The sequence below is a fragment of the Anser brachyrhynchus genome (genome assembly GCF_964034855.1).
Source record: "Anser brachyrhynchus genome assembly, chromosome: 2".
In the NCBI taxonomy this organism is placed as follows: Eukaryota; Metazoa; Chordata; class Aves; order Anseriformes; family Anatidae; genus Anser; species Anser brachyrhynchus.
This window is the reverse complement of record NC_137695.1, coordinates 3,364,209-3,379,403: the sequence shown is the minus strand read 5'-3', so window position 1 is coordinate 3,379,403 and position 15,195 is coordinate 3,364,209. Positions and strand designations below refer to the sequence as shown.

At 46.4% G+C, this 15,195-nt stretch overlaps 1 protein-coding gene across 1 annotated transcript in view; it reads right to left on the bottom strand.

Moving 5' to 3' along the window:
- The window catches only part of OBSCN (obscurin, cytoskeletal calmodulin and titin-interacting RhoGEF), a gene marked incomplete at its 5' end in the record, with an annotated part of 184,638 nt that extends 170,298 nt beyond the window's left edge, over positions 1–14,340 (bottom strand). Inside the window, 3 exons of the mRNA XM_080579536.1 lie at positions 3,357–3,617; positions 5,529–5,798; positions 13,209–14,340. Coding sequence (XP_080435662.1) covers positions 3,357–3,617; positions 5,529–5,798; positions 13,209–14,340 — 1,663 coding nt within the window. The remainder of the gene's footprint in view (positions 1–3,356; positions 3,618–5,528; positions 5,799–13,208) is intronic.
- Positions 14,341–15,195: the final 855 nt, after the last annotated feature.

Genomic DNA, 15,195 nt, shown 5'->3' with positions numbered 1-15,195 from the left:
GATTTTACCCCTCATCCACCTGCCTACTACATGTCATTCATTGAACATGGGATTGACTTGCAATAATACTGCCAGCCTACTGGGATTCATCTGCTGTCAGAACTTCAACCGAACAAGTCCCCTCGGAATCACAGACAAGAACACAGATGTGCCTATGAGAACCAGCACGTGGCAAGGCGCTAAGGTGTCAAGGAGGAGCACAGTGATGGAGAGAGACTTTTTACACTGACAGATACTGATAGGACAAGGGGAATGGCTTTAGACTAAAAGAGGGGAGATTTAGATTAGATATAAGGAAGAAATTCTTCACTCAGAGGGAGGTGAGGCCCTGTCCCAGGCTGCCCCCAGGAGCTGTGGCTGCCCCATCCCTGGCAGTGCCCAAGGCCAGGCTGGATGGGGCTGGGGGCAGCCTGGGCTGGTGGGAGGGGGCCTTGCCCATGGTAGGGGGTGGATTTAGATAGTCTTTGAAGTCCCTTCCAAGCCAAGCCATCTTATGATTCTATAATAATATTTTGCTATGCTTTCCATGCAGATGTGGCATCCTGTGAGGCAATGTAAATCTACCCCATAAAGAGCAGCCTGTGCCAGGAGTCTGTGGACTAAATCTCTTCTCAAGAACCTGTTCCAACAGCATACAGAAATGTTTCAGTCTAGGTTCTACCAGGCTTAAACACAGACCAGCTAAACGACTGGGACATTTCAGAGATAAAAGATACGCATGAATAAAGAGTGCAAGGGTTTTGGAGTCACACTGCCTCACAGAAGTCTCATTTGTGGGTTACACAGGCTTGTCTGTTCTCTGCAGCCACTTTCTTCTGGGAATCTGTCCTGTCTCTGAATTTTATGCCACAGACAGCCTTCTGTAAACTTCGTCTCCCAAGAGTGATAGCCATCAGCATGGACCTCTGTTGGGAAAGGTGTGTTTCAGTAATCTGTGCAGAGCCAGCGTTTGGGGTTGGGGAATTAACTTTGAAAGGAAATGATGCAAAAGGCATGTCCCACTGTGGGACCTTACAGCCAAGGAGATGTGGCTATTTCGTGGTTCCTGCGGTCACATATGACAGATTTATTCCTGCAGGTATTTGCATAGCAAAGATTTGCATTCACCCTCTTATTGCTCTTGTAGAGAAGGCTAAAATCCTACTAGGGTTAATCACTATGTGCTTCCACTGATATAGGCAAGAGGCTAGGCATTAGCTGATGTGCCCTAGTTACAGACTACTGACACAGTAAAGGATTAATTTTGTGTAATTCTGGATATTTAAAAGTTGGCTGTCTGGTTTAAGTCAGCCATCCAGACTCCAACTGCAGTCCTATGGAGAACAGCACATTCAGAAGCAACACATCCCAGCTTAAAGGTGTGTGAGACAGGGGCAATGAGTTGCATGTTGCAGAGACTCAAGTATTCAAGACTAAAGAGGGAGCCTGTGTGATGAGTCTAGACTACAAACTGAAGTCTGGGAGATCTGAGCTGTTCTCTGCCTCAGTTTATTATCTGTAAAACAGACGTAGTAGTAACACACGATCATGAGCAACTAATATATAAACATTGCTTGTCCAGTGAATGGTATTAAACAGATAACAACAATCTTAACCACAACAACAATCTCATCCAGCTAATTGAAAAAGATGTGGACACAGCACACAGTAGCTAATCAAATAGGCACAAAGTGTAAAAATAGGAAATCTCAATGTGATACACTTTTTCTTCATTACATAAATAGACACATAAGTGTTTTGGGGTGCACTGTTACCAGCCTGTCAGTTGGTGCTGGTCAGAGCTAGATGCCAAAGGTCCTGCTAAGATAGCATTAAGCTGAAAACTAGACGCTGGAATTGGATCTCCTGACCTTACCATCAGAAACTGAAATGTAATATTTTGTTCAGAGATACCTGCTTGCAGGAAGACAACTACTTCGCTTTTTCTGTTCCATGAATCAGCTCTTGCTTCACCATTTAAACAGCAGAGTCAGAAATCATACTGAATATTGTCATCCCCATCAATGCTTGGTTGGATGTTACAACTTCCCAAAAACCTTAGGAAATGTCATAATGCTAAGATACTTATGCCTTTTTTCTCATTAAAACATGTAGCTTAATAGCATCAGAATGCCCCAAGCACTTCAGATAACACAACAGTTTTAAACTGTTATTTAAGGATTTCTTTTTACTACTCAGTAATTGCAATTTGGAGGTGCTGGTGGGAGAAAAGAAGTATTATTCTCCCCGAGTGGTGAGTAGAGTTGGTGTTCACATGCAGACCAGAACTGCAGCAGAGCCAAAAACCACACGTCTGGGAAACGCAGTGCCAAAATATGAACACCTGCCTAATAAAATTAGGCAGTTTCATCGAAATTTCATTTCAGGTCTGTTATCAACTACACTGCACCTGCTGTTACTGCTATGTTTGGGACCCTTGCTCAGATCAGATTTGCCATCCGAAGGAATTCTCCAGCCTGCATATTATATCTGTTGCCCCAGAAAAGGAAGGAAATTGTATTTTCATGAGGAAGAATTTTCCCTTTTTCTTGCAGGTCTTTGTTTTTTCTTTTATTTAATTTTTTTATTATTATTTATTTATTTTACTTCAATGCAAACAGCTTAAGAAGCTAAAATCAAAGTAAGATGTTTCAAGTTTGTTGAACGCTTGACTGCCCCTGAAATGTTTAGTGTGCAAGTGTGTAGATGTTCTTTCACAGATGTTTTTGCTTCCTAGAATGGAAATGAACTTCACACACTGCCAAAAATATTTGGGACACCTATCTACTTCCCTGTAAGAGCCAGCATGCCTACAAGCTACCCTCGTGTCTCTGGAGACTGAGGACTTAGGGACTGAACTGAATGCTGGCTGACACTTCCCTCCAAATACTCGCTGAAGAGAGGGTGAGAAATAAGTGGCAACAAGGACTGGTAAATACCCCTCAGATAAACTAATGATTTTGGAAAATGAAGGTCAGTTTGTAGACAGAGTACCCACAGCACTCTGTATAATGAAGCAAGATGACCATAATGCATGTAGCTTACAAATTGTTTTCTAAGCACCTCCCAGTGTGAAGAAATCACACATCCCTTACCACTACATTTTACACAGCTGTCATTGTATATTCGTTCCAGTATGGAATGAGTATGGTATGGGGGAGACACATTTGTGCCACGCTCTTTCCCAAAAAGTGTGTTCTCTCTCTCTTTTAACCTCTCCATAACATCAGGTCATTGGCCTTTTCTCGCAGGCAATGAACTTCCCACTGTCTTTGGACAACGCATGACTTACCATGGCAGTAAGAGCAGTGCTAACACGGGAGTACCTGCTTGCAGGGGAAGACACAACACCAAGGCCAAATAAAAGGGAAACTTACTGGTCACAGTGAACTGGGTAGAAGTCCTGCTTTCATCAGCCAGGAAGGCAATTTCACCAGCGTCTTCCATCGTACACTCTCGGATGATCATGGTGTGTTGCTTGCCAGAGCGTGTGATGGAGATCCGATCACTGGCTTTCACCTCCTCTTTGTTTTTCAGCCAGCGGATGTTCTGGCATTCGTTGTCCAGCTCCACACAGAAGATGGCTGTATCGTTTATGGAAACTGCAGTCTTTCGTGGAAGTTTTTTAATGATGTTCCCTTTAAATAAGAAAGTAATTACGATTAGCAAACAGCAGATATTAAAATGTCTAGTAACACGAGACCAACCAGACTACAGCTGTTCTAGCCAATAGCTCTCACCTAATCGAAACATTATAGACACTACACAGGCATTCCTGAATGAAACCCTAGGCTCTGTTATACAGAAGAGATAATCCCAAGGACTCATTTTGCCCTTCAAAGAGAGAAAAGCAATTTTATTTGACTACAGTCGCTCATGTTTCTAGTCTCACATGCAGTATCTGTTGTTGGGTAAACACAAGGTACGTGGCTTTGCCAAGAACAGATTTGTCAGTGATACGGCTTTTATTGCCTGCATATGCTGGGAATTTGCACACTCTGCTGAAGTAGGTCAGTCTTAAACCAGACAGGTCCTCGGCTGTCTTTGGGATTTTGTTTCCATTAAATTATCAGTAAGTTACATAACCAAGAGGCCAAACACAGCAGCCACCTAACTTAACAGAAAATACATCAAAAGCCTCAGATTTCTTTTTAGAGTGAGCCCTGAAATTCATGTGGAATTTAATCACTTACTTGTGGCCTGTGCATCCTGCCAAGCTCTCACATTCTCCCAACCCCACCCTGCCCTCTCGAATATTCTCCCCCAAGGCAGGCAAGGGGATCCCCCAGTAAGCCTCTGCCTCCTTTCCCTCCTGAGAGCTCCACCTGGCTCAGTCACTGTCTTATAATGGAGCTTGTTGTAGGACCACAGCACAACACAAGTACCAGATGTCCTACAAGGGCTAAACACATTTACAGTGTTTGAATGGCTTAGACATCCTTTTTGTTCTTTTAGGGCTATCTAAACTCTCAGGTGTCTGTGGGCTATATTACCCCTTCTGCCTTCATCCGTATGAACTCTTATGTCTTTGCTAATTATACAGAAAGGAATATGCCCAAGGATGAAGAGCACCCAGTTATCTTTCACCAATTTGTGTAGTGTAGAACTTCTGTTTTCAGTGGGAGAAAACTCAGGCTTCAAACAAGACAGGAAAAGTGTGAGCCTGTAGCTATTACAGGTCTGCAACTCACACTACAGAAAACATGTCAACGATTGCAGCGTAAGCAGTATCTAAATCAAAACTGCAGGTCCTGGAGTTGCATAGGTAAGTGAGCAAATTGGTGAGTTCCGAACTGATGGCCCCTTCTGCAGACATGCCTGTGTCTCTGATGAGCACGTCCACTGGTTGTGAGACACCAACAGGGCACCCAACTCTATGCCCACATTAACTTCAGTCCTAAGTTGCCAGTCTCAGGGGGATTGGATGTGGATCTACACCTACATTTTACCCCTTACTCATCAGCCTTCCATACCTCAGAAAGTAGCTCCCGATGTCAGGGCTCTGAAACACGAACCTGGTTCCCAGTCTGAAATCATTCTGGTGATGACCACAGCCTGCCCCACATGTCAGACCATAGAACCGTTGCTAAGCCAACTTCCCAGTGTGATCAGCACCACTCTCAGACCAGATTTACCATCGTGTCTGCCAGACTCCTGGCAAGACCGGTGTGAGACAGCACCAGGGGACACATCCTTTGCTTTGGATCATGTTAAGGAAAGTCTACGATGCTGAGCTACAGCTCAAGGGCTTTGCCTTCTAGGAAGCCCCTTCAAGCACAGGGCCCCACCAAGTGACATGTCTTAAGCAGAAACACAATCTCTCCCTGCTCTGTGACCCCATGTCCCAGATACGCCCTGGCAGGAGACCCAGGGACCCACCGACCCATCACACGTGGCTCTCCTCTCACTGTAAGGGAGTCGGCTGTTCGTCCATACATACGTGCAGGGGATGAATGTGGTTCGTAAGCTCAGATCTGGAGGCTCACATGTGCATCTGGCACTCAGTAGGCGAGACTTGGCCTGTCTGAAATAGTAAGATTCTTCCTTACCTTGGACAGACAGCTCTGCAATGGTCCTGCTCCCTTCTTTCATCTCACAGATATAGACGGCATCATCATCTGCAGTGACGTTCTGGACGGTGAGCCGGCGGTACGTGCCCTCTTCCTCGATGTTGTATTTCTTGCTCTGCCGGAGTTTGGTTTCCTCCTTGAACCAAGCTGTCTCCGTACTAGGAACAGGTACCTCGCACTGGAAGGTGGCAGATTCCTTCTCCCGAACTTCAATATCCTTCAGTTTTTCCTTGAAGGGTATCGAGGGTTCTTCAGGGAATTAAAAAAAAGAAAGGAGAAACAAGAATTTGGGATAGTCTGAGGTAAGAAGCATGCAAATAAATAATTTAGTAGGGAAGACTTAACCCTAACACTCCTCAATAATGATGTTGATTTGTACTGGGCTCCCATCCAACCCCAGAATCAAGCCCTACTGCAGTAGGTGATCTGTTCTCATATTAAATATATATATATATTAGATCTCATCAGACATATTTTTCAGGACTTACTTATAGACAAACCAGTGTCAGTCTGAACTGCAGTACCTGCCCCACAACACCGCCCAGGAGTTAGCTCTAATCCAAAGCCATGTGAACGAGCTGGTGCAGCATTGGGTTGGTAAGTTCTGCTCTCATGGCCTGCTCGTCCTCTAACATGAACGTCTCTGCACCGTACTCGCTAAGTGCTACAGGTGGGTAGGACACAGGACAGCAATTCTAGGTGGAGGTGAGCAGCTGAGCTAGTCAGCTGGTGCAAAAAAACGATGTGTAAAGGGTCTTGAGTCAGAAATGAGCTCAATGGAGGGATCTGAAATGGCACGGAAAGATGAGAGGTGTCTGTGCAGACACGGGCAGATGGGAAGGAAAGCACCGACACAGCTGATGGAGGTGCTTCCTGTTCTCCCTGCAAGCACCAAAGCCTCCACATCTGCTTTGGTCGATGGCAATGAAAGGACAGGAGAAAGAGCCTGAGTCTCCCAACGGCCTCTGCTTTCCTACAACAATGGGGCTGCACTGCTGTGGCTTAGGGAAACACCAGAGCGTAGATCAAACGGGCAGAACAGCTGCATGGCAGCGAGGAAAAACATTTTACAAACAGAACAATGCAGATGCCCTTTAATTCCCGTGACAGCTGAGCTGTGAAATCATCCTGATATCCCAGCAACAAACTAGAGAAAGGGGAACTGAACCGAACAGGGCAGCCAGTGGTCAGCGGTGCCACTGCCACATCAGACGCTTGGATTAGCTCATGACAATGTGTCACCACTCATGCTTCATGAGAAATTATGTCTTGATGTGTACCTTCACCTTCTAATAGCTCCTGCATCAGCATCCAGGCTGTTCTCATGGTGCCATTCCTCCTCTTCTTGATCACACATACACACTCCCAGGCTGATAATTTCAGCTGGTGGCTAGCAGCTAGTAATGGCAGGTGTTAGCCTAAGAGTCAGGCAGGAGTGGATTCCTCTTCTATTTATGAGCCCATGCCCACAGTGGCACATCTCAGAGCATGGTTTAAAACTTGCTTCTCGTGCGTTTGGTAGCTGAGTGTATACCTGAACCATTGTCTGCCCCATCCTGTCCCGCCACTGACTTTGGTGTGGTTTGTTCTTTATTGAACTCGAGCCCTGGAAATCCATGTTCAGTTTTGCAGGTCTCCTATTCCACCCCTGGCACAGCCACAGCTGCAGCTGTCACAGACACCTCCAATCACTCCCAGCTGAGCACCGCCTGGACAGAGATACCAGACCCTCGGGGCTTGGCAGGGCACCTGGAGGGAGAGATGCTAGCTTGGTTGTTAAATGGGGACTGAAACCTGACTGGGAACCCATGCAATACCTTAGGAACAGGGACGTGTCTTTTGGCTTTATGCGCTTCGTTTCAAGGCAAGTCAAATTCTTGCAGTCTTGCTGCAGTAACACAGACCTTGTCTGCCCCCATCCCACGTATTAATTATCTTCCTCTATCCCATGGAGAATTGAGCCTCCTGCCCTGCACTCTTGTATTTCACATCTGCAAGCCCCCTATGTGGTTACGGAGAATGATGTGGATGCAATTCTCATGCCATGGGACCAAGCAGGGGGAGGAGAACAAGCCTTTATCAGAAGGATGCCAGCCTTGAGGAACTGGAGGCGATATTGCTGTGTGAGACCAGAGGGACTCTGGAGCTGGCCATGAGAGCACAGGGGCATGCCAAGGGCCAGAAGGAAATCCAAGATGCACCTGAGAAGCACAGCAGCTTGTTTCCACACTTGGAGCAGCTGGCCGTGTCATTAACCTCTCCCTTTACAGCCACTGAACAGTATCTAAAGTAAAAAAAAAAAAAAAAAAAAAACTACCCCAGGAAAATGTTCTTAAATGTATAAACACAGGCAAGTCATTAGATTCTTTCTTAAGTGTTGCAGTAAAAGCATGGCTTTTCCAGCCAGGGACGGTAGGTATAAGGCTATCCTTGCCAGCCTAGGGTCACAGATCTCCTCTGAAAACAACTTTGCTTTCATTCTGCTGATGTGCACACGCATCTTATTTTTCTCTGAATGGGCTTCAGAGGGACACCAGCTGACAAACTGAACTAAAGGCTGCAATTCTCCCAGACCACTGCTTTTTTGGAGATATAAGACAGGCTCTCAAACCCACCAGCCTCCTCTTCCTGAATACATCTTCATGCCCTTTACACAGTCTAACATGTGCCTGGTCAGCTTTCAGGCAGAAGGTGTCAGTTTTGGTAAGGGGACCACAGAAGGACCCCACTGGTCAGAATGGTGAGTTGAACAGAGACCTCTACATCGCCCTCTTTCACCCCACACTGGGCTGCAGATATTGCAGATATCAGCCAGATATTGACATTCACAGTGCAAATCCTCCAGCCCAGGGACCCTCTTACTTCTCTGTTCAGCACCCAGCACAACTCTGAATTCTGTGCTGCAGCTACCGCAGGCGTTTGGGGAAGAGTTGGTGCAGATAACTACATTATTCTCGATCTGTTGGACTCCATAAATATAGACTACTCAATTCTACATGCCTGTTTGTCATGCATTACTTTCACAAGGTAATTCTCAATGTAAGCTCTTGTTAAGTATGACTCTAATATGGAAGATAAAGCCATTTGGCTACCAACCGGTGTCCTTATCCAAAATGTTCAGAATATCTGAAAATGTCCTTGGAAGATAAGGTGCATTCACCTGAGGTTACCTGTGACAGTTTGCACAGGGAGCCCTGTTTCACATAAGAAGTGCCACTAGTTCCCCACCTCTAGCTCCTATAATAACAGAGCTGGTTAGAAATTATTTAACATCAAGTAAAAACGGCAATTTCTGTTCCACAGCAAAATGCTGATTTTACTCAAGACCCTAAATTACTCATTTTTTTTTTCAATTATTATTATTTTTACCTATAAGAAAATTTAAGTGGTTTGTGTCAGCCTACCCCATCTTGTATTTAAGTGGTTTGTCAGAATGACTGGAGTGGAAATGTTCAAAAGTGGTAACAAAAAACTTTTTCTCCCACCAGAAGACAACCCGGTGATCTGTTGTGGTGCTTTTTGGACCCCACTCTTTGGCTGTTTCGTGTCCCCATCCTTTCCTGAGGACACACTCCCCACTGGCTCCATCATTCCCACGACAAAGCACTTTCAGCTCTGCTCAAGTCACCAGAGCTCCCGGCAGAGCAAGGGCCACACGTTGTGGAGGACACAGTTTAGACGCAGCCAAGGCTGGGGGGGAGCAGATGTCCCCGAGCTGTGGGCCTTGTCAGCTGGAAGCACAGCTCACGTGGATGTGATGTCGTACAGAATCAGACCACAAGTATAAAACAAAGATTTTCTGATCACTCCAAATCAACCATTCTCTAGAAACGTTTACTTCCATCCAAGCTCAGTGGTCCTAATTTGAGCATCACTTCTACTTTGTCCTTGTAGCACCTGGACTCCCAACATGACTCATTTTTATTCACTGAGTGCCCTGAGAGGTCATTTAAATAAATTCATACTGACAGTAGAAATGGATTTTTTTAATGATGAATTCTCCACAATTTTTTGGCTACATTTTTCTATTAATCTGTCTTCAGCCAAAGCAGAAATACTCACCAAGGCACATAATGAAGGCAATAAAAACATTTCTAAAGAAGGAGAAATGAAAGACCTACAAAATCCTGCCTACTGGGAAAAATGTGAGATGGAAACAGCACAACAAAACCCCAAGGGAGCATGGAGCAAGAGCAGTTCAGGGAGTCAGTGGGAAAGCTGCAAGAGCTTAAACCAGCTATAAATTTGGCTGCTTGTCTTGAAAACATATTTCTCCAGAGTGTCATAGGCTTTTGTTTGGTCCATACCAACCAAACTAGCAATGAGATGATGTTATGTGTTAAAAGCAGGTCCTGCTCACACATATTTTGCTAAGAATAGGTGCAGCCTGCGGAGAAGCTAGTGTCTTCTTAACCTTCCCAAGGCATATCTGCCTGCCTGACCTTTATCTTTTCACCTGTAGGTCTTTTCACACATGTGGTCTGATTGCTGATTTTGGGGTGGGCCTGTGCAGACCTGGGAGTTGGAACTGATGATCTTTGTGGGTCCCTCCCAACTCAGGATATTCTGTGATTTTCACCTGCCTACATTTCCTGTTGCCTACTCCTGGCCTTCTCAGAGGTTCTCCATTTTTTACTCTAGAGGCAATTTTTCCTTTTTCTCCAAAAACAGTCCAATGAGAGTAAGAATACGGAAAATACTTCCAAGAGAAACTATCTGAAGGTGTGTAGACAAGCTTCCACCATCTTGTTTCCTTGCTCTTTTCCTTAGTTACTGTGCTTTCCAAATTGCCTCTGTGCCTCCACGTTTCTCATGTTGTAGTTCTCTTTCAGATCTCAAATGCAGCTACCATGACAGCAGTCATACAAAATCACTTCTGATCAGAAGAAGAAAGGAGTAGCCTCAGCACCGGTCTGTTTTTCCAGTCCTGATCCTATCTGACTCGCAGCCTTTAACCTTTCCATACAGTATCTGATTACTCAACCAATCCCTCTGTATTCAGTGACCCAGTCCCAAATTCCTTTCCTCAGATGAACATTGCTTGGCCCAGGCCCGAGGATAGAGACCTGTACGCTATTCTTGCTAACTTTACGCACGGCTTAGGGACATCTTCAAAGCCTTCAGGAAATTTAAGTCATTAATTCACACTCTTCTCGTCGTCTCTGCTTTTTGGTTCATCAAAGAGGTTTACTCTTGGGAAGAGTTTCTTAACTTTTACAGCTCACGTTTCAGTATGTGGCTTGTGGTTTTATCCCTGCTCTAGACACTAGAATCCAGCACATTTCTGAATAAGAGTTATCAGCTCTTGGTTTTCCTTAACTATAATAGTGACTCTCTGCCTTGTAGCCTCTCCTTTGAGATTTTCGCCTAACCGACTACATGCCATTTAAGAACAGCTCAAAAAAATCTCTTTCAGCTCAATGATCTTTAAGGCATTGGGTCTGGTCAAGTGTTGGGTCCCTAGGTCTAACATCTAGACTGACAAAATACAGGATGCAAGCTAGAAGATGTCTGACCTGTGCCCAGTCCTATACCCCGAGAGGCTGCTACTAAATACCTCAGAGGCAGGATGCTGAGCTAGCTGGTTTTTTTCTTATTATTACACTTTAAACACCCACAAATATTCTCACTCAGGCTGAAATTACGTGCTACATGCGAACCAGAATGCCAGAGGGTACTTAAACCCATGAAGCTTGCCTACCCAGGTATCTGTGGGTATGGATACACTCTGGGGAAGCAGAGTAACAAGCTCTAAAAACATGCTGCCACTTGTGTAAAGCCAGTGCAGCAGCTTCATGCTGGCAGAAGGTGGCTGCACGGAGAGTTTTGCTCAGTCCTGCAGAAGTGGCTAAGAGAAGATAATGTGGCAAGATGACCTACCCCCCAAAACATGATTGCAGATCAGCTAAGGGCACCACCAATGGCATAATGGACAGAATTAAAAGCTCCCTTCACTGCTCCATCATTCTGCTGTCTTTGGATGACTGAGGACTTCTGGTAACGAAAAGGAGAGTCATTATGCAGGGCCTAATTATAACCAACCCATGTGGATTTTCCATGGCAGCCTTAGCCTGGCCAGCAAGCCCACCGCGGTGTAGTGTAACAAAGAAACATACCGCAAACATTTCCACTTGAGCCCTCTGACTCACAGGCGTCTTTTGACAATGGACATTGATAAATAACCCTTTCCCGTGGTGCCTGCTCCCAGACCTGCTGCTTCACGTGCTTTGCCTGTCTCCTTTGGAGCAGGTGCACCCGTTGGGAATAACCACGTAGGCACGGGGCAATTCTCTGCGAGACAAGAGCTAGGCAAGGACTGGAGCCTGAGCCACACTCAGAGGGAACAGGCTCAGTCTTCTCCCTTGAGTCCCGTCTCATAAGGGAATCACAGCATTATGGAAGGGGCCAAATGCCCTTCTCGACACCACTCAGCACCTCCAGGGGATAGCAATGAGCAGGACAAGTGCCAGCGAGCTCAGTGGATCGGGTGTCACTGATGGACACGGGGACTGAGTCACTGACGGGAAAGATGGTGAGCATGAAAGGAGAGGTCTGGAACAGGGAAACCAAAAAACCAAATAAAAGCTGAGAGTCTTAAAGACAAATTTCAGATACAGAACTTTCTTACTCATTTGAATTTCTAACACATTTTGCTGACAGTCAAAAAAGTCTATTTTGCCACACCAGTGGCAAAGAGTTGTTGTTGTTGTTTTGTTGTTGTGTTGTTTTGTTTTTGTTTTTTTTTTTACATCTGAGAGTTAATTTATTGGGGTTGCAGACTGCCTGCTGAAGCCTTGCCAAATGGGAGAGCAAGTTGAAAATTTAGAACTTCCTCTGTGAAAATGTGCCACATTTTTGTTTGTGTTCTGAAGAGCTTAATCTGACCTCCGCCAGAGCTGAGGGACCTTCTGAAGGCAAGTTCATCACCACTAAGCACTGGAAACAGAGGCATGCTGGAGCTGGGGGAGATCTGGGAGCACATGAGGACTACAGGCTATCCAGCAACACAAGCTGGGAAAAGACTGAAGAGGCCAGACAAGAAAAATGCTGTTGTTGGGTCACTCTGGGCAGGAAAACTGAGAGGGGACAGTATTAAAGCTGGGGTAGGCCCCTCAAGGGATCCGGTGCAACCTGGCACACTCAGTTTGCAGGGAGGAGTTTCCTCTACCACCTTTTAAATGGCAAGCGTGAGATTAAGAGGACCAGTTTGATTAAGCCCTGTGGTGAATTTAAACCTTGATTAAATATGATTAAACCTTGGAGGGGAAGATGAGGGGTTAGTAGTCACTGAACTAGAGGATGATAATGGATCTCTTAGATTACTATAAAATGAGGACAGAGGGGGGCTTTAAAGATCTAGTTCATTCCAGCTGCCCCACAACCTGCCAGTTCGACACCATCCATCCCTGAGTGATGCTTGTTTATTGTGCTTCCTAGAAACCTCCAGTGACGGGACTCTCTCCCAGAGACCTCCCCAGGTATTCTGGAACCTTCCCAAGTATTCTGTTCCAATGCTAACCCCCTTCACAGCTGGAGGGCTTTTCTTCATACCTCACCCACGCCTCTTTCCTGAAGTTCTGCCCACATTCCCACCCGATGTGGAAGTGCTTTGCCTTCCTTCTTGTGGGCTGCCAACTCCAGTGAGACGTCAGCACTCACCTTTGACAGTGACCAACACGGAGCTGTAGGTCTGGCCTGCCAGGTTAGAGGCCGTGCAGGTGTACAGCCCGTTGTCTACCTGCTTGCAGAAGAGGATCTTCAGCACAAAGTTCTCCTGATCGTCCTCGTAGATGACGTGCCGCCGCCCTTCCGAAATGACCTCGTTGTCCTTCTTCCACACGATCTCAGGCTTGGGCTCACCCGTCACGTAGCAGCTCAGCTTAGCGTGCTTGCCCTCCGTCACGCTGCACGTGCGCGTCAGCGCGCCGAAGGTTGCGTTGCGGGCCCCTTTAGTGGTGAGGCCGGCCGCCCGCTCGTAGTCCCGGGAGAGGCTGTAACTGATGCTGGACAGCCCTTCTGTCATGGAGTAAGACTGGGCAGCCGTGGAATCGAGAGACCCATGGGCTACGTCCGTCTTCCTGATCTCCTCCCTCCTCTTTTGCAAGTGAGACAACAAGGAAGCCGTCTTGCCGCAGCTGGTGTCGAAATGGCTGCTGCTGCCTGGGTTCGAAGAGCCCTGCGTTTCCACCACCAGCGCAGCTGAAGCGCTGGCGGAGCCGATGGGATTCTCTGCCCGGCACGTGTATGTGCCGCTGTCCCCCAGCCGGGCACATTGGATGGTGAGAGCATTTGACTCCCCGGCAGACTCGATCTGGAAGCGGCCTGCGTCAGCCCGGTTCCGCAGGTGTCTCCCGTCTTTCTCCCAGTTCACCGAGAGGGGAGGGCTGCCCTGAACTTTGCATTTGAACATGGCATCCTCACCCAAAGTTACTCTGATGGAGGACGGTTTCTGGATGAAATACGGGGCTGACTCTGTTACCGTGGTCTCCTCTCCAACTTTGATACTGACAGCAGCAAAAGCTTCCCCAATGGTGTTCTTGGCCCGGCAGATGTATTGGCCACTGTCCTCCAGGCTCAGATCATAGATTGTTAGCCGATAGAGATCCCCATCTTCTGTGGTTTTAAACCTTCCCCCAGACTGGACTGGAAGCTTATCCTTTTCCCAGCTCACAGCTGGGATGGGGTTCCCAATGATCTGGCAGCTCAGGGTGGCATCCTTCCCCACAGACACCATAAATGCCTTAGGCCGGGTCAAGAATCGGGGGACTCCACTGAACGAGCTGTAATCCATCTTGGTTACCTAAAGGGTGAAAAAGAAAAATGTCAGGAGCGAACAGATTAGGTGGTACAAGCAAAGAACTGTTGCACTTTCATGGTTTCAGGACATTTGCCATCTAGAACAATCTGGTTGGGGCACGTTTTCATTGCTCTCATTACGGGTGAGATCATCTTGCCTACTTCTTGGATTTTATCTCAGTCATGTGAATCTGCTGACGGAGGAAGTGGCCCAGTTTACCACTGGAGTCACCAGGCAAAATACAAGTATTTGGGCTGTTCATACAGGAAGAACATGATGGCACTAGGAAATGATCAGCACTAATGCTATATAACATACGGACCAGTTTTGTAATCACAGAAAACAAATTCTGAGAGATGGGCCTATCTATCAAGATGCCTCCTTCTTCATGCTCACCTCTTCTTCCTTTTCATCTTTTTTTTTTTTCCATCCCCCACTTCATTAACCTTACTCTTTTCAACATTTCTTTCTCCTTCCCATTTGTTGTTGCTGTTTTAATTCTGCTAATATAACACTCTCCATCTCTATTGTCTCTGTTGTCTGGTCTTTATCCACCCCTAGGCCTTGTTCTATGAATCTTGTTCATGCAGACCTTGCAGTAAACCCCGCTCCTGCGGGGACCAGTCTTTAGCGGGGGACACAGACATCCCTGCCACGTTATTGATGACATTTCTCTTTATTCCCAATTTCTATTCAGCACAACCCTGAGACACAGCCACTTTGACTGGGATGGTACTCAGCGAGTATCTGTCACTTATGTGCAGCTTCATCCAGACATTGCAGGGCCAGACCCAGCCGCAGTGGGTCTGCCTTCTCACTCCTGCCTTCTCCCACCTGCTCGTGTTCCCA